We start from the raw sequence: 26,895 nt of genomic DNA, 5'->3' as shown, positions 1-26,895 counted from the left end.
ATGGCTGCAATCACCGTGGATTTGACAACCGTGACATTTCCTCGCATACTCGTTACAATCTCTTTCCATGGTGAGCCAATAAAAGCCTTGCCTAATAATTTTCTTAGCGAGTACTGCTCCTCCCATATGGGCTCCACAAATTCCCGAATGTACTGATTCCATCGCTTCGCGGGCTTCATCCGCATCCAAGCATCTTAGTTGTAATCCGTCAATGTGCCTTTTGTAAAGCAAGTCGTTGTGGATGACGAACTGACGAGCTAGCCTTCTAATCACAGCTTGATCCCTAGGTTTTGACTCTGCCGGATATGTTCCATTTTTCATGAAGTTCACGATATCGAAATACCACGGTTTTTCATCTGCCCCTAACAGCATTACGTCTTCGTAGCACGGTTTGTGAGATCTTCTCAATACCAATGGTTTCGAAGCAAGGTTCCGGGGGTTGTCCCAAACTGACACAAAAGTGGCCAAGGCATCCGCGGCCTGATTCTGAGCTCGAGGAATGTGATAGAAGCGACATTCTTGGAATCTCAATGCCAACCCTTCTAGCTGATCTAGATACGGACGTAGCCTTTCTTCTCTCACTTCCCAGTTTCCTTGTGCCTGTTCGATGATCAACTTGGAGTCACCCCAAATTTCGACATATGACGCTCCCAGTGCTGCTAATGACTCCAAACCATAAATGCATGCTTCGTATTCGGCCATATTGTTGGTAAGGGGGAAGGATAACTTCTTCGCCATCGGGATTCTTTCTCCTTCCGGGGAGATAAGTAGTACTCCTACTCCGGCTCCCTTCGAATTAACTGCTCCGTCGAAGAACACTTTCCACGGTATAACTTCGATTGCATTCAAATGTTCATCGGGGAAATCATAGCTTATCTCTTCTTCTTCTGTATTCAGGGGTTGATTAGCCAAAAATTCTGCCACGGCTCTTCCTTTGATAACCTTCTTCGTCACATATTCAATGTCAAACTCGGACAAAAGCAACAACCATCTGGCTAACTTCCCCGTCAAGGATGGAGTTCGGTATAGATACTTCACGGGGTCCATCCGAGAAATAATGATCACTTTATACGATTGGAAATAGTGCCGCAGTTTCTTCGTCAACCACACCACTGCCACACATGTCTTTTCGATCATGTTGTATTTGAGCTCATACTCTAGGAACTTCTTACTCAAATAATACACCGCGTGTTCCACACCGGTGTCTCCCTTTTGAGCTAACATTGCTCCGATAGATCGCTCCTCAATTGCTACATAGAGGAGAAGTGGCTTTCCCAGTTTAGGCGGTCTCAACACTGGCGGATTAGACAAGTAACTTCGGACACTCTCCAACGCCTGTTGACACTTATCATTCCAAACGACGGGTTGGTCTTTCCTTAACAACTTAAAGATTAGCTCGTAGATTGTGGTGAGTCTTGCTATGAACCGACTGATATACTGAACTTGCCCCAGAAACCCCCTCACTTCCTTCTCATTTCTCGGCGCTGGCATTTCCTTTATAGCCTTCACTTTATCGGGATCCACCTCAATTCCCTTATTTCCGATTACATAGCCTACGATTTTCCCCGACGAAACGCCGAAAAAGCATTTCTTCGGGTTTAACCTTAGCTTGAATTCTGCAATTCGGGCCAAAAACTTCTCGAGTGCGGCAAAATGCCCTTCTCTTGTCTCTGATTTGACCATCATGTCATCCACGTAGACTTCTACCTCCTTGTGTATCATGTCATGGAACAGGGCTGTGGCCATTCGCTGGTAGGTTGCCCCGGCATTTTTCAAACCAAATGGCATCACTCTGTAACAGTATGTTCCCCACTCTGTTGTGAACGAAGTTTTCGCTTTGTGCTTTTCGGCCATCTGAACTTGCATGTAGCCCATGAAACCATCCACATTCGTGTGTAAGACGCTTGACGCTGCACTGTCGATCAATACATCGATATGAGGCAAGGCGAACTCATCCTTGGGGCATGCCTTGTTAAGATCTCTGTAATCCACGCACATCCTCACTTTGCCATCCTTTTTCGCGATGGGCACTACATTTGCGACCCAAGGGGGATAGTCGATCACTTCGATGAATCCTGCTTCTAACTGCTTCTTCACCTCCTCTCTGATCTTATCTGCCCCTTCGGGTCTCATACGTCGGAGCTTCTGCTTTACGAGCCTCGCCTCGGGATATGTTGGAATACGGTGAGTTACGATTGATTGATCGATTCCAGGCATGTCTTCGTATGTCCACGCGAATACAATTTCATATTTTTTAATTATTCTCTCAAATTCTTTTCTCTCTTCAATAGTTAATTCTTGAGCAATTTGTATAAGTTTAGGATTTTCATCCGTACCAAGATTGAAAGTTGACATTTCTATTGTATTGATTTCAAATGTAGGCATGTTATATGAATGAGAATGCATGGAATAATCATGATCAACATCAAGCAAGTAAGCAAAATCAGAATTCATTTCATTGATAGCGCGAGTGATTACATCATCAGACTCAAACAAAGCAGTAATACAATTTTCATCCTCAATATCTTCGGACTTCTCATGAACTTTGGAGGTACTAGGCTCATCTCTCGCTCCTGTAGTTGCTTCAATGGTAATGACCTGCTCCTCGGCATTTGAATCCAGCATCATGATCTCCTCGACAAAGCAGCTTGCCTTTCCTTTGCCCCAGTCGGCGACATCATTGAAGATTTCAAACCCTGGCAGAATCTTTCCTTCCGTGCTAGTCCACGACTCGGAGGTTCCCGAATATGGCTTTCCATGCCCTTCGCTTACAAAATGTTTCCTCAAGCCTATTTTTCCTTCTGCACTCATGTTGGATGGACTCCCCTGCTCATATCCCAAACCCCTCCGGGTTTTCTGACTTTTAAAATCCGGAAACTCCGACAACCCTTGATGGTGTGCTCCTAATCCCATTCCCGGGATGAAACCTCCTTTCATCATCTTCACCACATCGGTGGTTATGCTCGACTCGTAAATCCCAGAGACTTGGAATCCGGAGAAAAGTTGAGGCTCAATTCCCAATGCTGCCACCGAGCTCAGTTTCTCAGCTCTAATTGTTACTATCTCCTCCCCGAAAGGGAACTTGATCATTTGGTGGAGCATGGAGGGCACACCTCCCAGCTTGTGGAACCAAGGGCGTCCCAAAAACACAGCAAAAGTTACCGGGATGTCCAACACTGTGAACTCAGTCTCTTCCTCATGCGGCCCTACTTTCAATTTGGCCTTGAAAACTCCTTCAATGTGCCTACGGCTGTCGTCATATGCTCTAATCACTGTTTCAGAAGCTGTCAAGTCTCCTCTCTCCACTCCCAACTTCGACAAGAGTTTCAACGGACAAACATTAATGGCCGATCCATCATCGACCATCACACAGCTAGTCTTCTTCCCGTTAATTTCCGCTCGGATATATAATGGCTTGTTGTGAGCCTTCCCCTCTTCTGGGAGATCCTCGTCGGTAAACGTGATCTCGATCTTCTTTCGGGCCATTATTGCCCCTACTAGCGCTGCCGGCTCAGTGTCGGTGGAGATCACCAAATTCTGCAACTCCTTCATCAGGTTCTCACGATGGTACTTAGAGTGGCATAAAACTTCCCAGACCGTAGACTTAGCTTGCGTCTTCTTTAACTGTTCAAGAACTTGGTCGTCGGGCTTAGGAGCCGAACCTTCTCCAATCTCAGTCTCTACCATTGGTGCCTTTCCCTCGACCACACGACCTGATCTCGTCATCACCGCAACTTCCGGCTCGTCCTCCGACTCGTCCCAAATGTTAATAGGAACCCTTCGATTAGAATCCTCCTCGTCCGAGGAACTCGCCCAAATGTCTACGACCATTAAATCCATGACGTGAGGAACACTCGGATTCAGGAAAAAGGGATCCGCCGATCCATACAAGGCCCAACCTATCAACTCATCATAGTCACGGAGGGACACTCTACTCATCCTTCTTGCGGCCAACGGAATAGCGCCTCGTTGTATGCACATAAGCTGCACCTTATCGCTCATTGTCTCATTACACTACTCATAACGGTGCCTCCACCTTCTAGAATAATCCACAAAATGTTCCTCGGGGAATTGCCTAATCCTGTCCAGATCATCCAGGGATCCCGTCCATGGAATGTACATTTCATATCTCGCCACAAAGGCATTTCGGAGCGGTATCCAATGGCACATCTCTTCCTCTGACAGACCCTGATGCCACAATAAGGCTTCTCCCATCAAGGTTTCCGGAAAATGTTCATGCAACTCACACTGTGGGAATCCAGCGTTATACATATGATCGCGGAATATCCTCGCATGCTCTACAGGATCCCGGTATCCACCATACCTAGGCATTGCTAACACCGCATCAGGTGTTTGGTAAGACGGGGAATCAGGAGTTTGCTCTGCTAGCATCCATACCGTATATTCCTTGATAAATCTCTTCGTCATAGCTGCCCAATCGGTCTTAACATACATCGGCAGCGACATGTACCACATCAGCGGTTCACCCATCAATGAATTACAAAACAAGCTAGTGATCTCTTCCTCTTTGAAACTCAAGGCTGTCATAGCCGACAAATAGAAGTGAAGGTGCTCCATAGGGTCCTTATTGCCGTTATACTTGCTCACCCTTGGCAATGGATGCTCGATGGGTCCAATCTGCATTGCAAAGTGCTCCGCGGTTCTATCCTCAGCTCTCTGATACTTTTCAAGAAACAAATCCGACAACCGATCCCAATCGTGCTTGCAAGAGTCGGGCAATGAATGGAACCATTGCAAAGGCTCACCTACCAGCGAATGGTGGAACCACTGAGCAATTTCATCTACCCCGAAGGATTCAATAAACATGTCGTGCATATACTCACGCAAGTGCACTTCGGGATCCCTTCCTCCACTGAACAAACCCAAATTTGGCACGATAGTTCGAGACGCCCCTTCACCGGTTTCTTCGGCACTATCCTCGTCATATGGTGCTCCACCATCTGATCCTTCCTCCATTGGTTCATCCTCTTGTTCCTCACCCAAGAAGGACACATACAGACCATTTCCCACATTGCTTCTTTCGACGGAGTCCAACAACTCCTCTACACCTTCCTCAAAAGATTCCATCACTACAGTTTCCGTCAAACCAACTCCAATCACGCTCACCCTATGATTAGGCAATGGATTGCGCCTAACGGAAGGGTTTGCTGACGAAGGATCAGCTATCTTCTTCTCCTTAATCAAATCTTGGATTTCGTGCTTCAGCCTCTCACAATTCTCAATTATATGTCCATAACTGCTGTGGAATTCACAATACCCTCTAGCCTGAATCTGCGGAGTAGGTTGAGCTTTGTTATACGGGGTAAGGGCTTTCAACAACCCCTTCTTCTGCAGACGTTCAAAAACTTTCGCATAGGTCTGATCGAACTTGGCGAACCGCCTCTTTTCGATAGCATTAAGATCAACCACTTTCACTGTCGCAGATTCCGTACTCGCGCTAGGCCCTCCGGCACTATATCCAGACTTCGTCCACTTGGTATAAGCTTTCTTCGGCTCCCCATCGCCTTCGACAGTCAAGGCACAACTATACATCTGATTGAAATCTGTGAACGGCATATATCTCAACTCATTCTTAATATACGGCAACGTATTGCCAATCACCATTCGGATCTGATCTTGCTCAAGCGGCTTCTGTTTTATGACCGCGGCCTTAGCCCTCCATCTCTTCACGAAGTCTGAAAGGGATTCCCCAGTCTGCTGCTTAGTGCTCTCTAACTCTTTCAAAGTGACTTCCAACATGGTGTTAAAACTATACTGAGCGATGAATGACTTCGCTAACTCCTTCCAATCCTTCTTTGTCACCATTGGCAGCGCATGGAACCATGTGAGGGCAGCCCCCTCCAGGTAAGTGTTAAACATCCCCAAGACTTGATCCTCGGTCAGGATCGTGTGCTTCATTACCGCAACATACTGATTCATATGAGCGGTGGGATCTCCAGTTCCATCGAACTTTTTCATGTCAGGGAGCCGGAATTTTAGAGGCAAAGCTGTTGCTGTCAAGCAATTCTTCAGGTTATAGAAATCCTGACTTCCGGAGCTTCCTCCGCGCAAGTCCTGCACTTCCTGTGTGATGTGTTGCCTCCACTCCTCTTCCTTAGCTTTCTCCTTCTCTAACTGTTTTCGGACATAATCCTGATAATCCTCCTCATTCCCAAAGCGAGGGCCATCGTTCACCTCATTCTCAGCACGCTTACTACCACTCTTGTTGTCCTTCAGTGCTAACTCAGCTAGCTGGGCCAAGATTGCGGCCAGCTGGTCGTTGATATTGTTCACAGAATTTTCCAATTCAGCCACCTTCTCGTCGGTTGCAGACATACTGACGGAAGACTGAGTATACTCGGATGAAGATGATTCAGAAGCCACAACTACTGATTCGGGACTGTCTACTTGCAACTGATCAAACTGTCTGACAAGCCGATTACTCTCGCGAAACCACAATCGCTTAACGATGACGTCTGCGCGAACGGTATCCATTAGTATGTATGCATGATTTTATATGCATGATTCGTGGTGTGTGCGTTTATTTATTTACGATTATAAGATAAGAAGAACAAACGTTAGTTCTATTTACATGTATCACAACATCTCTCTTCCACCCTTATTCCTCCACACACTCGTTGGTCCAGGTCTCTTTCCTAGGATTTTAGGTTTTTGGCTCACATTGCGGTCCCGGGGACGCGTGATGCCGTCGATTATTGCGGAAAAATAAATCATTCATCAGACAATACAGTTCGTTTTGACGTATCAACGTTCAGTGACTAAGAAATCGACCAAGTTGGATTGTCCTTTCGGAATAACTCGTCTTTCGTCCTTTCGTGAGACGCATTAATTCGGGTTTTGACTCCCTTTGAGCGCATCTCAGTTTTTAGACGTGGTTCGAGTTATTCTTCTAGTCCAATCGTTCGTTATTGTCAATGACTCGTTCCCTTTTGTTCGCGTGGGTTCGTGTCTCGATTTTTGGATTACAACGGGACCTTTTGGATCTATCGAGAGACGTAACCACGTGCTTATTTAGTGATGGAATCACTTTTGGATTTTATTTTAGGGAACGGACTCATCGCGTAACGTGTTTGTTCTTAGCGTCGAGAATTCGTTTGCTCATTTTGCTACGTGAAAAGACGGCGAGTCTTATTTTGAGCGCACGATAATCTTTCAGCTAATTACAACTCTTTGTTCCTCCCAATCCACGGGATATATCATCTCAGTGTGGTTATAGAAAATCAACGTTTCGTTGAATCGCATGTTTATTCGAAGCGAGGATATCACCGTTTTCCTTCCTTTAGGCGCGAATTAAGCAAACACATATATCGTGCCATATTTCTTGCAGTTTTGGTAACAGTCGAAATGATCGAGTCGTTAGTCAAGACCCGGAGTCTCGTCCATATGGCGCAATTATATGGTTTGGCTTAATTCGGCTTCGAGATTTTAAACGGGGTATACACTCGTTCGAGGCACGTATTTAACGGTATTGGTTTATTTTCTTTAACTACTCTCGGGATTGACATATATCGTAGATTCGGAATGATTTTGGTCGTTTAGTTCATTTTTCGCTTTTCTTTTCTTAGTCACCTTTTGCGGACACGTCCATTTCTCTTAAGAATGACACAAGGCATAACATAAAAGCTCGTCTTTTATTCGGAAGGGACGGGCTACTTGTGCGAAACTTTTCACGTTACAACAAGGTCGTTCGAAACAGAAATGTTCTTCGTTTTCGTTTCGTCGTGATCTCGTTTTATCCCAATTTATTTAAAGAATGTGAATAACGGCTACCGTTAATATAGTCTTTTGTATCGAATATCCTTAATACCGAACTGATTCATACTAATACGTGCTTACGTCATAACTTATTTCCTGAACACTCGCCTTCATCGGGACACCGAAAGGGACAAGGCGGGTCGCACATGTTCATTCATATAAGATGACTAAGTCGTCTTTAGTTCAAATCGTTTCGATGTTTTAGGGTAATTAGTATGTCGATTCATGAGTATATATTAACGCATCGTCTCATTTTCTTTACATAATTTAGGATTAGACACGTATCATGGCGGTTTGAAAACACGAACTGATTCATTTATCATATCAAAAATAGTAACGGGTAATCCTATGGAAACTTCTAAGGCTACTATATGCTGACACGGCTAACCGCGGGACCTCACAAGACCGCACAGATTCGCCCCTAACGAATGGATGGGGACCCTCTGGCGCCTTACTATAAGGGGGAACTTACGCTATCCTCTTTCGAGCGACGAATGGACTCTCGCTAGAGGTTTCGCGGAAATTACCCAAAGGGTTTGCAATAATGCTCGTGAATGCATACGAAAAGAAGTAAAACGATCCGTCCCCGTTAAGGGCTTAGTGCATGCCTTCCGAAATCAAATTTCTCGCTTCCCCAGCAGAGTCGCCACTTGTTAGACGAGGTGCCGTGGCCTAATCTCCCGGGCGGACCGGGGGGTGGACAACCTCATGGCGATATAAGCGGTGATTGGCGCCGAAAGCAACCAATCACGGAATCAAGCTGCTCGGCAGGACCGGAGCTCGGAGATATGGAAGAGTCGCCACCCACGAATGGGAAAATGAACACCGATCCCTTGCGGGAGACCGGTGTGGGTTCGAGAAACTTAGGTACGAGCCGAGAAGGCTAGCTCCTTTCCGGAGAAAGGCTACTAGGCACCCCGACATCGCCCGGTTATGAACCACCGGCCTCCTACTCAGCATGTTAGGCGATAACGGACTAATCGTATACTTCTTTAAGTTTAAAATTCATTTGAAACCCTTTTCTTTCTCTTTTTGGAAACCATTTTGAGCATATGATATTGAAAAGCCACATCAGTAAAGAATCACCCATTTATGTTTATACATACACAGAGAGAGGGAAGAAAGAAGTGATTTATTTACAACCGTATTTAAATGTTATGTTGTGTGTCTATTCTACATTAACTTATTTCCCCAAAACGACGTTTATTACATGGTTCGCACCTTAATCGCCGTTGGAACGATTTAGGTGCGTTTTAAAACCCCGTTTGATGAAGCTTACCCGAATCGCCGTTGGAACGACTCGAGTAATTGAAAACGTTAAAGTAAAAACCTTTTAATAAGAAAACGTGGTTAAACATACAAGTCAATTTTATTTTGTACAAATTCATTAAGAAAGCGATTCAAAATCTCCATTATTAACAAAGAAAACGATTTTGATTACAATGTTCGCTTAATCCGTCGTTGGAACGGACTAAGGTTTTAAAACGTGGTGTTTAGAAAACGATTTGAAATATCAACCAAAATGACTCTATTTATCTACATTAGAGATTTAGGAAAGCTCATTAGCTTAAATAATTTAATTGAAAACACTCTTTTTGTGACTTATTTTCCCCACTTATTTAATGGACTCTCTAACTATTATAATTACATCAATAAACACATTTAGGCCCAAAAATTAATTTTTCCAAGTGAAGCCCATTTGAAACATGGACTTATAAATAACCAAAAGAAATAATATAGATATATATTTACACATTTTAGCCCAAAAGACATAAAATAAGAGTAAAAGAAAATATACTATCTAATACATATATAAGAAAGAATAATGAAAATAATATATTTATACTTTAAACATAAGAAAATAGTGAATGAAATTCATAAATAGGAAAATAGCCTTTATCACTCAAAATAATTTTATTTAACAATAATTAAGATAACCCAAATATACCCAAAACTATATATATATACATAACTAATATAATCCTAATGTCAAAAAGACTATATGTTCATCCCCCAATATCTACTAATTATCTCCCAAAATGCCCAAGTAAATAACATTTAAAATAGAATTTAATGTAATTTAAATGAATAATAATAAAAAAGAAAGTAATATGTACATATACAAAAATTAGAATAAAAATGGAATACCAATCTCCTAAAATAATTATATATGTTAAAGTTTTAAAACAATTTGAAAAGAATGTATTACATAATTATATATATATATACTAAGGATTAAAAGTCTAAAAGTTAAGAAAAAGGGACTGAAATGGCATTTTTTACATTTTGGCAGATTTACTGACGGAAAATCCGTCGGTAAACAGTATTTAGTGACAGAATTGGCAAATTACAGCAGCACTCCAATATTTTCCAGATTTATTCAAAAGCTTTAAATTAAATCTAATTCAATCGTTTTGGACTTCCGAACTACCAAAGATGGATCATAGTCGAAAACGGAAGTTCCTAAAACGATGTTTTTATTTTAAAACGTTATTTGGAAACCTCTTTTAAATTAAAAACTTATAATTACAACATTTTCGATACCCGAACTACCTTTTTATCGGATCACAGTTCGTATTGGGATATCCAAAACGAGGTTTTTATTTTAAAACAAAACCGAATTTTATTTAACACGAAACGAAAATTAAATAAATACGTTAATTAAATAAAACGTGACAAAATAAATAAATAACTAAAGGAATAAAAACTATAGCATAAAAAAAAATAGAAGGAGAGAATAAATTAAATAAAATAAAGAGTCTAGTCCTCGGATAATACCTTTAATTCGGTATCTGACCGTCGAAGCCGATTGATTCCACGAACCGCGAGCTCCCGTTTTTTATGAAAAATTTAGTAAAAATTGAACTTAGGAAATTTGGAATTTTTGAGAAAAAAAAAAATATTTTCTCAAAAAAAAATCCACTCTCTCTCTCTAAAAATGTTTAGAGTGAGAAAGTTTTTTCCCCAAAAAGGCCCTCCTCTTCACCTTGGGAGCCGTGCCCTTATATAGGGAAACGGATCCCGGAACAATGGGCGACGCCCAAAAAAAATTGGGCGTCGCCCATTGTGGTTGGGCGGCCGCCCAACCTAGTGTTGGGCTACCGCCCAACCTTGTTGGGCGGCCGCCCAACATGAGTTGGGCGGCCGCCCAACAATGTTGGGCGATCGCCCAACGGCGTTGGGCGAGCGCCCAACCCTCGTCGGGCGTCCGCCCGACGCGTTGGGCCTTCGCCCGACGTGGTTGGGTGCCCGCCCGGCGATCCCTGGGGCGTGCCCCGCGCCGTCGGACGCGTGCACCCCGTGGCCACCGAGCGCGCGTTCCGCGCAGCTAGACGCTCGCACGTCGCGGCCGCCGAACGCGCGCCTCGCGATGCCAGGCACGTGTGCTCAACGGCCCACGAGGGCGCGCACCGCCAACGGTCCCAGGCATTGCCCCGGGCGTCGAGAGCGTGCCACTCGCGGTGCGTCCGACGGACGTCGCGCGCACGTCTCGAGCCGTCAAGCGGGCGTTTGACCATCGTCGTCCGCGTGCGGGATGCCGTTGCGTGCCCGCGTCGTGCCGTTAATTTTCCTCAGCTTATTATTCTTTATATATTTTTCAAAACTTCCGGAATCAATCGCTTCAACCGTCTTGTTTCAGGTTTTCATCACAGGTCCTCCGACTCGGTGTCTACAGCCGTACAGAGCCTTTTTGAGTTTATAAACGTGGTTTGGGAATTTTGGATCCTCAAACCCTGGAGGTTGATTAACATAAACTTCCTCGTTTATAACTCCATTAAGAAATGCACTCTTAACATACATTTGGAATAATTTAAAGTTCATGTAAGATGCATATGCACATAAGATCCTAATAGCTTCTAGCCTTGCCACTGGGGCAAAGGTCTCACCGTAGTCAATACCTTCTTGCTGACTGTAGCCCTGAGCTACAAGCCTTGCTTTGTTCCTGACTACATTTCTTTGCTCATCCATTTTGTTGCGGAAGACCCATCTTGTTCCAATGGTCTTCTGACTCCTTGGATGTGGCACTAGCTCCCATACATCGTTTCTTCTGAATTGATCGAGTTCCTCTTGCATTGCGCTCATCCAGAATTCATCTTCCTCAGCATCAGCGAAGTTCTTAGGTTCCTGTACTGAGACGAAGGCTATATTGCTGAGGTACTTCCTGAGTTGATTCCTTGTCATCAGGGTATTCCCAGCAGAATCAAGGATTGCACTCTCTGAGTGCCCTCTTGGAATCCTTATCTCTTTTGGTAGATTTATGTCTTGTGCTGTCTGTGTTTCAACAATCTCTGCAGAAGTAGACTGGTCAATGAAAGTAATCTTAGGTTCACTCTTACTCTTGGTCGGCCTTTTAGTGAATGACTCAGCAGCTGGTTCTTGGTCAGCGGTTGCTGAGTGAGGATCATCCTCGGTCAGTGGCTGGTATCTACCTGCAGGGTTAGTCTCGTCGAACTCAACATGTACTGACTCTTCTAAAACTTGAGTTCGTTTATTAAAAACTCTGTATGCTTTGCTGTTTGTTGAGTAGCCTAAAAAGATAGCCTCATCAGCTTTTGAGTCAAACTTTGCTAAGCTATCTTTAGTATTCAAAATAAAACATTTACATCCAAAGGCACGAAAGTATCCAATATTGGGCTTTCGTCCTTTCCAAAGTTCATAGGGGGTTTTCTTTAATATAGGTCTAACTAGAGCCCTATTAAGAATATAGCATGCTGTGTTAACAGCCTCTCCCCAAAAATACTTTGGAAGCCTATGCTCATCCAGCATTGTCCTGGCTATTTCAACCAGAGTTCTGTTCTTCCTTTCTACAACCCCATTTTGTTGAGGTGTTCTAGGAGCAGAAAAATTATGGTCAATGCCGCCGGCTTCACAGAATTCAACAAACTTTTGGTTTTTGAATTCTCCACCATTATCACTTCGGATGTGAGCCAATTTTAGGTCTTTATCATTTTCAATTTTTCTAACCAAATTTGAAAATGTCTCAAAGGTCTCATCCTTGCTACTCAGCAAGATGACCCAAGTGTACCGTGAGAAGTCATCTACAATGACCAAGGAAAATCTTCTTCCATCCAGACTCAGTGGCTGGACTGGACCGAAGAGATCCAAGTGTAGTAACTCTAACGGACGCTTAGTTGAGACAATGTTTTTGCTGTGAAAAGATTGTTTGGTTTGTTTTCCAGCTTGGCAAGCGTGGCATAATTGATCTTTTTCAAATTTAAGTTCAGGCAGTCCCTTAACCAATTGCTTTCTTGCTAATTTGGCCAGGAGGTCCATGCTTACATGACCAAGTCTCCTGTGCCATAGCCAGGAATTTTCTTCCTTTGATACTAAGCATACAGTTTTTGAAAACTTTTTCTTTAAGTCTAGCATAAAGACATTATCTATGCGAGGGGCAGTTAAGATTAACTCATTTGTTTTACCCTCGTATATTTTACATCCAGTAGCATCAAATATAACTTTTCTCCCATTGTCACATAGCTGAGCTACGCTGAGTAAGTTATATTTGAGTCCGCTGACTAGGGAGACTGACTTAATAGTGGGGTTACCTCCAATCGTTCCTGACCCTACTATCTTACCCTTTTTGTTGTCTCCAAAACTTACACTTCCTCATCGTTTACGCTCAAACATGATGAACTGAGTTTCATCACCAGTCATATGCCTCGAGCATGCGCTGTCAATATACCACATCTTTGACTTCTCAGCACATTTCAGGCTTACCTGCATTGTAACTAGTTACTTTTAGGTACCCAATTCTTTTTGGGTCCTTGCTTGTTAGGTGCAACAGGTAAAGCATCATATTTTATTTTATGGCGACATACATGGACAGTATGGCCATTCTTTCCACAGAAGTCACATCTGACCTTCTGTTTAGGTTGTCTCACTGACTGGTCAGCACCCCAGTGCTGAGCATGCCAGCACACCTTTGTGGTGTGACCTTTCTTCCCACAGAAGTCACATTGGACATTCCGCTGGGGATTCCATCTCTGCTGAGTACCTTGGTACTAAGTTCTCAGAGGACTGTTTCTTTTATTTGGAACCTTTAATTGGTTCTGGATAGTTGTGACGTCCTTTCTCAGTTTTTTTGAAACTAATTGGACTTCAGAGACAGACTCATGTATGATCTTCATGTTATCATGCAACATTGAGTTGTCCTGAAGAAGGTATATGAGGTCACTCAGCTTGACCTCTTCAACCTCGTCACAACGCCTGCTGAGTGCTCTAATTTTCTTATTACACTTTTTGATAAGTGTATAGAGATCACTCAGGGCATTACCCATTTCGTTTCTGAGCTGGGAAAGTGGTATTACCTCATTTGATTGCTCCTCATCTTCAGATGCAACAGAGGGGTCAGTATGCTCAGAAACGCATGGCTCAGCAAGTTCGTCAGCTATAAAGCATATCTTCGCTGACTCGGTGGCCTCAGCTTCTATTGATGAAGACTCATCACTGTCGCTCCATGTAGCCACCATTGCCTTTTTGCCGTTCTTCTTATCTTTCCTCAGCGTGGGGCAGCTTGACTTTATGTGGCCAGTTTGATGACATTCAAAGCATGTAATATGCTTTGAGTTGTCTTTCTTGTATTTGCTGTTGCTGGAGTCAGCTTTATACTTATCAAACTTTCTGTAAGGCTTCTTAGAATGTTTGTCATTTTTCCTGAATAGCCTTTTCATCTTCCTTGTGAACATAGCCATCTCCTCATCATCTGTTGAGCTCCCTTCAGTGGAGTCAGGTTTCATGACAAGAGATTTCTGTTTCTTGTCTTCAGACTTTTCCTTCACCTCGAAGTTTTTCATTGATATCTCATGGGTCAGCAACGAACCGATGAGTTCGTCATATTTGTAGGTGGTTAAGTCCTGAGCTTCTTCAACAGCGGTCTTCTTTGCTTGCCAGTCTTTAGGAAGACTCCTGAGTATCTTTTTGACTTGTTCTTCCTCAGTGAAGATCTTCCCAAGTCTCTTGAGCTCATTTATGATGTTGGTAAATCTTGCATTCATGTCAGATATCCCCTCAACATTGTTCATCTCGAAAAGCTCGTACAGTCTCATCTGTTGGTTCACCTTGGACTCCTTTACTTTATTGGTTCCTTCGTAGGTGACCTCCAGCTTCTTCCAGATCTCTTACACCGACTCACAACCTGAGATTTTATTATATTCTGCAGCATAGAGCGCACAGTGAAGCATATTAATAGCCGAAGCGTGATTTTGAAGCTTCTTGAGATCATCCTCTGTCCATTTGGCCTCAGCTTTTACAACTGTTTGGCCAGCCACAACTTCGACAGGTACAAATGGGCCTTGCACTATAGATAGCCAGGCACTCATATTTGTAGCCTGAATGAAATTTTTCATCCTATTCTTCCAGAAGGTATAGTTAGACCCGAAGAATAGGGGAGGCTGAGTGATGGACAGCCCCTCAGGCAATATCTGAGTTGTTTGGTTTCCTGGGAGAAACCGAGTACTGTTTTCGCCCATAGTGTGGATCAGCTCAAGGTTGTTAAACCTTTTACAGTGAGCTTTTATGCTCTGATACCACTTGTTGGTCCCTTATAACGTTACAAGTATAGTTCCAAGGGGGGGGGTTAGGAACTATTTAAACTTTTTAAAGATTTAGGGCGGACTTCTTTTCTCAAGAGAAAAGGTTTTAACAGCGGCGCTGAGTAATCAGTAAGATACTGGCTTAGTCAACTGGTGACTAGGTCAGTTTCTTGACTTGAGTCAGGAGATAGCACTTAAAGTCTATTCCTGAGCTCAGATGTTCGATGCGCACAACTCAGCTTGACCTCTTTACTTGGTCAGTTTTTGGTTATTTAAGCAAGCAATATATATAAGGAGTTTAAGGTAAGAAATACGTTACTCAGCAGATTTATCCAGGTTTGGCTTCTTCTAAGCCTACGTCCTGTCCCCGGAACACGTTCCGAGATTTCGAATCCTCTACTGAGCTCTTTAAAGGTAGAGCCTCAAACCTTTTACAATCTTAGCAACTGAGTATAACAAGAGTACCTTCCTCTATACCTCTACTCAATCCTAATCTCTCGCTGAGTACTATAACCGAGTACTCAGTCTCTCCTTTCTAATCTCTAGAAATGATAAGTGTTTGTCCTAAACATTATTGCTAAGACACCTTAGATGATTGAATAATCACTCTAGACTTTTACACAAATATATGAAATGTAGTGTAAGATTTGCTTTGCTTTTTGCTTGCAGAACTTGCGTAGAAATTTGGTCAGCGTAATGGCTTGATCAAGTTCTGTGTAGAATGAAGCTTCTGATGGCACTATTCATAGAGACGTCTCGAGGCATCGGTCATTTCGAATTTCAAAATAACCATTGGAGGGAAACGGCTTCTTATCGTTGTCATCCTGACTTGCTCAAAGCTCTCGGCCAATCAGATTTGTGTATCTTCTGTCCTCGGTCAGCTTTTGGTCAGCTCGGTAGAATGTCTCTCCTTTTATGGTAAAGTCAACTGGACAACATACTGTGTCGTCTGAACTTTACCCAAAGTAGAAATACTTTGTCTGGAAGTTTTCCTTAGCCAGCTGCTGTCTTGTACGCTTTGTCGAACCAACTCAGCAGCTTCGTTCCGAAGTTGTTCCCTGAAGGTCTTCTAGATCCTTCTCTTGCTGAGTTGCGTTTTGGTACACAGCGACATTGTTTTGATAAACGTGGGCCGAGTTGTATTGAACTGTTTGACTTGGGCTTTGGCTGTTGTATTAGGCTTGGGCCTTTTTAATCCTTATGTCTTATAAACAATTTAACTCAACATTGAACAAACACATTAGTAGAATAAATCAAAGCATTTAAACTTAGTGTGTTTAGAATATGTTTTTAATTATACTTAAACAATTTTGTCAAATCAAAATTATGCGGAAAGGTGTTTCAACAATGTCCACCTCGTGAGCTGGAGCAGGCCGAGAGAGGGGGTTGTGAAGCTGAATACTGATGGTTCCTGCCTCAGTAATGGTAAGATTGCTGCCGGAGGTGTTCTTAGGGATGTGGGAGGCGCCTGGCTTTCGGGGTTTACCCAGAATTTGGGTTTGGGTTCTTCCTTCTCTGCGGAGCTCTGGGGCATTCTCTTTGGGATCCAGCTGGCGATTAGGCTGGGTGTTAAGAGGCTTTTTGTGGAGTCAGATAACTTGGAGGCCATCAATATGATTTTGGGTAGTCATGTCATGGGTCTTCATAGCCGCAACCTTATTAAAGCAATTAAGAGGCTTAGCCCCTCATTTGATATCCTTGAGTTCAGCCACATTTTCCGGGAGTAGAACCGTGTTGCAGATCACTTGGCGGTGGCAGGCCATGAGGGGGTGTTAGGTGTTTCTACCCTTACCGTTCCCCCTATCGCTCTTTCTCCTCTTCTTTTAGAGGATAGGATTGGGGTTAGCTTTCCTAGGCTAATCCCGGTGTAGTTGCTTGTTTTACTTTGCTTTGCTTTCCTTTTCTACCAAAAAAAAACATATGACATTTATTGTAATCCTTTTTATCTCTACAACTTTCTATTATCACAATTAAACACTTATACATAATTAGTTAATTACCCATGTAGTGAAGAATAGAAACTCACGATGTGAATACATAGAAATATTTTCGTTTTATTATATTAATTCCATCGTAATCTAACTCGCTCTTGGTTTGTCCTTTCCAAGTCGAAACAGTCATGACCCCTTACATATTATCCTTCCAAGATAGCACATTACACTATACCTTTGTAATAAGTTAAAGGTCCTCGAGCTAAAATTTCAAAAATCTTAGTTTTACGAAATGAGTCTAATGCAGACTGGGTAATAGGTGGTAGTTTTCAATCGTAACCAATTAAAGATATTCACAAGCTTAACTTGAAGGAGTCGTGAAACCTTTGAATTTACAATCTAAAACTTGTAGGAATTAGAGAATCCCCATTGTTAAGAGAGATGAGCCCTAAAACAACTTTAAAAAAGAAATTAATATTTGATTGATAAAAGTTCCCTTCCTTCTTATAACCTTGGGGTTTAAATACCCCTATTGAATGAAACCAAAAGACCTCTCACCCCTTACCAGGGCTTCATTCCCTATTCACAAGATAAGGGTACTATTGGAGTGAAGGGAAAACAAGTGGCAAACTAGTAATTAAGAGCTAATGGCAAAACAATGATTAACAATGGCAATATAGTAAAATATAGTTGGGTGTCAGACTTGTCCCTTTGGTGGGCAAGTAATCCCAAGTCTCCTTGGTGGGTAAGTAACCCCAAAAGATACACTGAAGTAGATACATCAGGTAGATACGCTGAAGTAGATATATCGAGTAGATACGCCAAAGTAGTTACATTGAGTAAATACAACGAGTAGGTACACCGAGTACATATGTAGAAGTAGCTACATCGAGTAAATTCAATGAGTAGATACACAGAAGTAGATACATCGAGTAGATGCAACAAGTAGATACGCCGAAGTAGATACATTGAGTAGATACGTTAAAGTAAATACATCGAGTAGATACACCGAAGTTTTTAGATGATTCTTCCTTCTCTTTCGACTTGCTCCCCCATATCTGACGTGATCCGCTACGTTACTACTTCCCCAACCTTGGTTTGGGGCTTGCCGGAAAGATGTCCTCATCAGTCTCACACTAGAAAGATTTTAGATTGTATTTTTTCCATCTTTACTGAGAACATATGGCACGAAATCATGTGTAGTGACGCTCTCTCATCAACAACATATGAAAGCATCTGCATAGATAGATTATGCATACTTTCTTTTATATATATATATATATATATATATATATATATATATATATATATATATATATATATATATATATATAGGGGAGGGATCAAGTGAGAACCCTCCCCTAAGTGAGAACTCACCTTAGGTGAGAACCACCCAAAACTACGTAGTTTTAAGTAGAAAAATTAAGAAAAAATACTGCTGCTTATTAGGGGGTTCAAACCTAAGACCTGTTCATCTACACTCCATGTTGTTTACCACTAGACTAATTACTCCTTTTGTATATTATTTCGCGCGCTGATTATTATACCATCTCCCTTTTAGCTTTTATTGTTTTGTTTAATATTTGACGCATGCACTTATTAATATCGATTAAATATGCATAATAATGAATTATTAATAGAAAAAAGGAAATGTGCATAATAATGAATTATTAATAGAAAAAAGAGAAATGTGCATAATAATGAATTATTAATAAAAAAAATCCAAGAACATGCTCTAATTTCTTATTTATTTAATTCCTTTATATTTTTGTAATTTATGTTACATAGGAAAATATATTTTTTAACACATACGTTAGGACATATATTTTAACTTTTAAAACACGAACTATGAAGTTTAGAACGTACGATATATTTTTTAGAACATACGTTATGTTTTTTAGAACATGTGTTATGTTTTTTCGAACATGAGTTATAAATTATATTATAGAACAAATGAAAAAACGATCTAGATATCTACTGATTTTTTAGAACATTATACTTAATTTTTAGAACACAAACTATATATTTTTTAAAACATACGTTATAACATATATTTTAACTTTTAAAACACGAACTATGAAGTTAGAACGTACGACATATTTTTTAGAACATACGTTATGTTTTTTAGAACATGTGTTATGTTTTTTCGAACATGAGTTATAAATTATATTATAGAACAAGTGAAAAAACGATCGAAATATCTACTGATTTTTTTAGAACATTATACTTAATTTTTGGAACACAAACTATATATTTTTTAAAACAAACGTTAGAACATATATTTTAACTTTTAAAACACGAACTATGAAGTTTAGAACGTACGACATATTTTTTAGAAGATACGTTATGTTTTTTAGAACACGTGTTATGTTTTTTCGAACATGAGTTATAAATTATATTATAGAACAAATGAAAAACCGATCGAGATATCTACTGATTTTTTTAGAACATTATACTTAATTTTTAGAACACAAAATATAAACTTTAGAACATGCGTTATGTTTTTTAGAACATACATTATGTTATTTAGAATATGAGTGTTATAAATTATATTATAGAACAAATGTAAAAATGGTCCATATATTTACTATTTTTTTAAACATTATACTTAATTTTTAGAACACAAATTATAAAAGTTAGAATATATGTAACAATATTTAGAACATCGTCCTTAACATTTTAAAATATAAATTACAAAAATATAGAGTAATTAAATAAATAAGAAATTAGAGCATGTTTTTGCATTTTTTTTCTATTAATAATTTATTATTATGCATATTTCTTTTTTTATTAATAATTTATTATTATGCACATTTAATTGATATTAATAAGTGCATGCATCAAATATTAAACAATGGAAGCTAAAAGGGTCGTAATATATTAAGCAGCGCGACACATAATACACAAGAAAGACAATTGGCTCAGTGGTAAGTAGTGTGGAGTATAGATGCAGGGTCACAAGTTCGATCCCCCTAGACAGTAGCATTTTTTTTAAATTTTCTTACCCAAAACTACGTAGTTTTGGGTGGTTCTCACCTAAGGTGAGTTCTCACCTAGGAAAGTGTTCTCACAAGAGTCCTCTCCTATATATATATATATATATATATATATATATATATATATATATATATATACACATTTTCCATGTATACGTAGATCTTGCACTTTACCGAAGCTATTTTCATAATTTAAGCAAGACAACTCACATTATTGAATAAGCTCTCGATTTTTCAAAAGTAGCTTCATCCTTGTCTTTGTCAACGTAACAAAATAAGGGTTACCACTCATGTGAATGAGTTGTATTTTTGTTCGACATACATCATAATTTATAACAATAAATATCAACGAATAACATTCACACTCGTGTATTGTGAAAATTCAAACTTTATTGAATAATCATGAACTCATATGTTATTTTTCATCTCATTTCTATATATAAACATTGCTATGATGATGATATTTCTCTCATTGTCTTGATATTTAAACACGAGGATGGAGATTCCCCATACAGATGGAAATGGAGACGGGAAATCAGTCTTCATCCCGATCCCATTCCATTTACAATCCTACTTGATGATTAGATTGTTATAGTTAAGATTAAATGTGAGACGAAAATAAAAAATAGGCCCGATCTCTATTCTCTTCTAATTACTTGAGAAATCATGTTTAATACATATCAATTACTTATTAATTATTAAATTAATGGATAAAATTTAATTATTCAATAAATAATAAATTATTTTATCAGTTAAATCTTAGTCGTAAATTTTATAATTAATGATTAGGAGGATGTTTAGTTGCTGCTTTTCAACCTCTTGTTTGTCTTTTCACTTCAAAATGGAGATTTTAGGTGTTTGATTATTAACTTCTTGTTTGCATTTTATACCTGAAAAGTAGATTTTTTACAAAAGTAGAGAATCACTGCTTTTTGGAAAAATAGTTTTTTGAACAGCAAACAGTAAACCATAACAACAAACAGCAAACCGTAATAACAAACAAATAGTAGGTAAAACAAACGAGTCTTAAAATTACCATAACAATTCATGCTCTTCCCTTTTCAACTACAAAATTTTCATTACCCCTAAAGTGATACGGACAATTTTATCTTTGTTTGCTTAATTAAACTAGTTTTTATATACAAAAAAAAAATTAAATTAGGAGTTTCTAGTGGGTTCTTTGTTGATGTGATTTATGGGGGCCTTCCTTAATTTAGAATTTCAGTGATTAAGAGCTTTCTTTACATTTACTGTAAAAAAAAAAAGTTTTCTTTACATAATCATATAACTAAAGAAACTAGCTAAATGCGAGATAGAAGAGAAAGAAACTAATAATAAGTATCGTTCACTAATTACTTGACTTGACTGTTGGCGGGTCTCTTTAATGTGTTGTTCGGAAAGAGGAGGACTCAACGATTATTCGTTCGCCGGAACCAGAAGTAAAAATTTTGGTAGATAGGGATCCCATCAAAACTTCTTTTGAGGAATGGGCCAGACCCGGTCATTTCTCAAGAACAATAGCTAAAGGACCTGATACTACCACTTGGATCTGGAACCTACATGCTGATGCTCACGATTTCGATAGCCATACCAATGATTTGGAAGAAATTTCTCGAAAAGTATTTAGTGCTCATTTTGGCCAACTCTCCATCATCTTTCTTTGGCTGAGTGGCATGTATTTCCACGGTGCTCGTTTTTCAAATTATGAAGCATGGCTAAGCGATCCTACTCACATTGGACCTAGCGCCCAAGTGGTTTGGCCAATAGTGGGCCAAGAAATATTGAATGGTGATGTAGGTGGGGGTTTCCGAGGAATACAAATAACCTCCGGTTTTTTTCAGATTTGGAGAGCATCTGGAATAACTAGTGAATTACAACTGTATTGTACCGCAATTGGTGCATTGGTCTTTGCAGCCTTAATGCTTTTTGCTGGTTGGTTCCATTATCACAAAACTGCTCCAAAATTGGCTTGGTTCCAAGATGTAGAATCCATGTTGAATCACCATTTAGCGGGGCTACTAGGACTTTGCTATCATCTGTCACCAGATTTGGAAGTGGAGGAATGAGGAGCTTTTTGCTGATAAAACTGTCCTGATTCCTGACTTACTTGATTTCTTCTCGAAAAAACTATCTATTATTACTGAGAGCTTCAAAGGGGATCCCCTTGCCAGGTCTACCCAGAATAGAGAGGTCCACCTTGTTGGATGGAGCAAGCCTAGAGAAGGGGTAGTTAAGCTGAATACGGATGGCTCCTGCCTTAGCAATGGCAAGATTGCTGCCGGAGGAGTTCTTCGTGATGCGGGTGGCGCTTGGCTAGCTGGGTTTACCCAGAACCTGGGGATGGGTTCTTTCTTTTCGACAGAACTTTGGGGTATTCTCTCGGGTATCAAGCTTGCCATTAGCCTGGGTGTAAAGAGGTTATCTGTGGACTCTGATAACATGGAGGCTATCAACAGGATTTCTGATAACCAGGCTATTTGTCTTAACAGTCAAAATCTTATCAAAGCTATTTTAAGGCTTCGCCCTTCCTTTGAGTTCTTAAAGTTCAGCCACATCTACAGGGAACAGAACCGGGTTGCGGATCGCTTGGCGGCAGCTGGGCATGAGGGGATGTTAGGTGTTTCTACCCTTTCTGATCCTCCCATCTTTCTTTCGTCTCTTCTTTTAGAGGATAGGATTGGGGTTAGCCTTCCTAGACTGATCCGGGTTAGTTTTCTTTGTTTGCTTGTTTTTTTTCCTGTTTCTACCAAAAAAAATTAAATATTTCTATATATAAAGAAAAGATAGTATATCTGAACAGTGAAGATGAAAGGCTGCGTTTCTAATTTCAGCTACAATTTATTTCATTACATAAGTTTTGTTTTCTTTCATTTCTATTCTTTTTGCTTTATGAACAACCAACTAATATCTCCTATACGGTTTAATTATTGACCATAATTTCAATACAACAAAATCAATTAATTATCCACCATTTATTCAGTGACTAATTCCAAGAAAAAAATTGATAAAATACAAAAAAAAAAAAAAAAAATGTTTCGAACATGTTTTGCACGCATATATCAATTTATTAAGGGATTTGAAAAATAGCAATATATAATTACTAATTGCAAAGAAGATATTAAATTATATATAAAATATGTATTTCAGCAAAAAAAAAAAAAAAAAAAATCAAGGAAAATATACAAAGGTAACATGATATTTATTGAAGCGAGTTAGATTAAAATTTGATATTACACTAGAGTTTTCTAGTTGAATGTTAGCAACTCACTGTTTGATCACCCATAAGCGGATCATTTCCAAACATACACTATGTGGTTTAAAAGTTGGTAAACATGTATTTTGAGATTGATTTTATTAGCAAACACATTCCAAATTTACTAACAATATTAAAAAAAATCAAAAGTCAAAGGAAAAAGAGTTAATTTTATCTTTATTTTATAAATTAAACTCCTTTATTATCTAATCATAACAAATAAACCAAAAAAAAAATAAAAATTCAAAAACACTGTCTCTTTCTCAAAAACCCAAAGGTTTTTTTAGCTTCTTTTTTTAAATCACCGTCACTTGTGCTGAAAGCAGAGCCGTCGCAGAGCCTCATTCAAAATGCCCAAGCAAATTCAGGAGATCAAGAATTTCCTTCTCACTGCAAGCAGTGGCGAATACATGATTGTTTGGTTGGGAGGACCGATTTTACACGTGGTGTGTAATTTTGTTTTTTTTGCTAAATCAATGTTTAATAGAAAAAATTCGGATTTAGAGAGGACCTAATAGGTCAAAAAAAAATTAAAGATTTAGGTTTAAAAAAGGTCTAACATGCAAAAAAAAAAAATTAGAAATTTAAATTTAGAGAGGATCTAACAAGCAAAGAAAAGGAGATTTTGAATTTAGAGAGGGTCTAATAAGAACCCCAACATCCAATCTAAATTTTTTGGAAACAGGATGGCCGGAATGAAAGACGCACGCTCTGTGAAGATCAAAAGGAGGAAAGATGATGTCCAATTCAAAGTCCGCTGCTCCAAGTACCTATACACCCTTTGCGCATTCGACTCTGAGAAGGCAGATAAATTGAAACCATCTCTCCCTCCAGATTTAACTGCTCAAGATCTGTGAGTTCGCGGATGATGCGAAGAGATCAACAATGATTTTTTTTTTCTCAATTAAAATTCTGTGAGTTATATACTTGGGTTGTTACTTAGAATTTTATATTTAGTTGTATGTAGTTTATTAATGGAAAATAAGCTAAAAAAACTTTTGACTTTTTTTTAACAGTCAAATTGGATTGTGTTTGCTAACGGAATCAACCTCAAGGTACCTGTTTTGTCTACTTTTAAACCAGATAGTTTATGTTTGAAAATAATCCAAACCATAAAGTTTATTTTTATAATTTTCTCATTTAACAATATATTACAATCCTTCCAAAACAACCTGAATTGATTCTACTGAAAATTGGGTAATTAGCACCGGTGGTCATAAAAGTTTTGACAATGTGCTCAAAAAGTCATAAAAAATTAATTTGTCTCACTAAAATCACTTAAGTTTGTTTTTGTCCTAATAAAGTCAGTTTGAACAATTTTTAGTCATCTTTTCGCCTAAATTACTCATGTGGCATCTCAACATTACGTTAGCGCCACCTAACATATTAAAAAAAAATGTAACTACACATTTTAATTGATAATCGATATACCACGTAGGTTAATTTGTAGTTAGAATTTTAATTGACAATCCTTATTTATTTAGGTTAAGTTATTCTTAAATGTTTTTTTATTATGTCACATGGTGTTGAGGCATGTGGTTAGATGTTACGTAATAAACTCTAACGAAAAAATGATCGAAAAACGTCCAAAGTGATTTTATTCGGACAAAAACAAACTTAAGTGATTTTATTGGGATAAATTAAATTTTTGTGACAGTTGCACTGGCCATAAGTAGCCTGGATAAATTATTTCCGCTCATGTTGAGCTCCAAAAATGTACAAAGAAAAAATTTATAAATGCCAAATGCAAATCAAACGGAAAAGAAATTCGATGAGATATATGGATTTCAAACAATGAAAATACAAAAGAAAATGAGAGGAGAAAGAAGGACAAATGTTAAGTGTCTGTTTGATGCGGGGCATCTCCCTTTGGGATCGGGTCCGTACGAAGGAAGTCGGAGGAAGAACCAAGCACGAGCAACGAGCGAGTAAAGAGGCCCAAAACAGTGCCACACAACACACCAGCAGCTCGGGCACGCTCCGCGTGAAGGAAGGTTTGATCCGGAGAAAGTTCAACAGCCAATCTACGCTCAGCGTAGATTTGGGCACGCTCCGCATAGAATGAATACTGGTCCGGAAAGAAGTCCAGGAGGTCACATACACACCGCGTAGAATTAGGCACGCTCCGCGTACCTTCATTTTAAGGACATACGCACCGCGTAGAATTAGGCACGCTCCGCGTACCTCCATTTTAAGGAACTTGCTCCTTACTCCAGCTCCCTCCTTAATTACAATCCTGCCACTCCTTATTTACAACCCATGCCACTCCCTATTTACCATCCATGCCACCCCTTTATATTTAACCCAATTTACCCTTATCTTTATATTTTATTTAGTTATGTAATTTACCCTTTATGTAATTGGGCATTTAGGTTTTAGATGATATAAATTCATCTCTTTCATTGTAATTCTTTAACTTTTTATCAATCAAATATTAATCATCTTCAAGAAACTTGTTAAGGTTTTCACCTTCAGCAATGGGGATTTCATATTCCTATGGATTTTAGTCCATAAAACCCGGGATTCACTCCTTTTAGTTTAGCTAGAGAAGAAATATCTTTGTAAGTTTACGATTAAAACTTTCAGACAAAACCGATCTGTATCACTGTTTCTTTCCATTTTTCGGAACTACTCTTTGCATTTTAATTCTAAATAGGAGATAAAACATGTTTGATAAAATTCCGAAACAACTACATATTTTTAGTAGAAAAATCAACTAATATCTGTAATCTAACAGCAACAGCAAACAACTAACAGTAAACAACAAACATCAACATGTGAACCAAATAGGCTTAACCTAATTATTTATTAACATTACAAGCTTAATTTTAGCTTAGATTATGTCTTAAAAAAGAAGGAAAATGAATAGAAAATTTATGGGTTTAGTTTAATTAATATTGATTAGCAATCATCATTGACACCAAAACAAGTCATAGTGGAGATCCGGTAGCATAATTAACAAATTAAAATTCACCCAACTTCATTAACATTTGGCCAGCATTACCATTATTTTAGTTGATCATTATCATTCAATTAATTAATCACTTACTGTTATATATTATATAGTTTTGACATTTGAATATAAAATGGCCGCCCATTATATAGATATAGGTTTGTACTGTAAATGATAAACTGCAATTAGACTTTAACATATAAGGAAATTAATAATTGAGCTTTCATACCTCATAATTGGAGATTAAAGTCCAATTATGATTAAAATTTTCAAATTAACGTCTTGAAATTTTGATTTTGAGACATAATACACTCCTAATCACTATTTATCAACTATTAAACCTCAATTTTCTACCGCTGATTACGATTACAAGTATTTAATAGAGCATATTTAAAGACAGATCATGAAACTATAGACTTTATCTTATTGGTCAAATATCCCAAATGAATGGGAA

General features: G+C 39.2%; 2 protein-coding genes across 2 annotated transcripts; both read left to right on the top strand.

Annotated features, from left to right (window-relative positions):
• Positions 1-22,301, top strand: LOC136217704 (photosystem I P700 chlorophyll a apoprotein A1-like). Its single transcript, XM_066004349.1, has 2 exons — positions 1-70; positions 21,637-22,301. The coding sequence occupies exons 1-2, from the start codon at positions 1-3 to the stop codon at positions 22,299-22,301; spliced, it is 735 nt and encodes a 244-aa protein (XP_065860421.1).
• Positions 22,302-23,838: 1,537 nt separating this feature from the next.
• LOC136229660 (large ribosomal subunit protein eL38z/eL38y-like) lies at positions 23,839-24,345 on the top strand. Its single transcript, XM_066018598.1, has 2 exons — positions 23,839-23,884; positions 24,182-24,345. The coding sequence occupies exons 1-2, from the start codon at positions 23,839-23,841 to the stop codon at positions 24,343-24,345; spliced, it is 210 nt and encodes a 69-aa protein (XP_065874670.1).
• The last annotated feature ends 2,550 nt before the right edge of the window (positions 24,346-26,895 follow it).

Source organism: Euphorbia lathyris, chromosome 1 (genome assembly GCF_963576675.1).
Source record: "Euphorbia lathyris chromosome 1, ddEupLath1.1, whole genome shotgun sequence".
Taxonomy (NCBI): domain Eukaryota; kingdom Viridiplantae; phylum Streptophyta; class Magnoliopsida; order Malpighiales; family Euphorbiaceae; genus Euphorbia; species Euphorbia lathyris.
The sequence above is the reverse complement of the archived record's forward strand: the minus strand, read 5'-3'. Positions and strand labels throughout refer to the sequence as shown.

Excerpts from the sequence above, each read along its gene's own strand:
- LOC136217704 (XM_066004349.1), top strand. The coding sequence starts at position 1 with ATGGCTGCAATCACCGTGGATTTGACAACCGTGACATTTCCTCGCATA. Across the intron at positions 71-21,636 it reads CGTTACAATCTCTTTCCATG|AGGAGGACTCAACGATTATT; the intron begins GTGAGCCAATAA and ends TTGTTCGGAAAG.
- LOC136229660 (XM_066018598.1), top strand. The coding sequence starts at position 23,839 with ATGCCCAAGCAAATTCAGGAGATCAAGAATTTCCTTCTCACTGCAA. Across the intron at positions 23,885-24,181 it reads GAATTTCCTTCTCACTGCAA|GAATGAAAGACGCACGCTCT; the intron begins GCAGTGGCGAAT and ends ACAGGATGGCCG.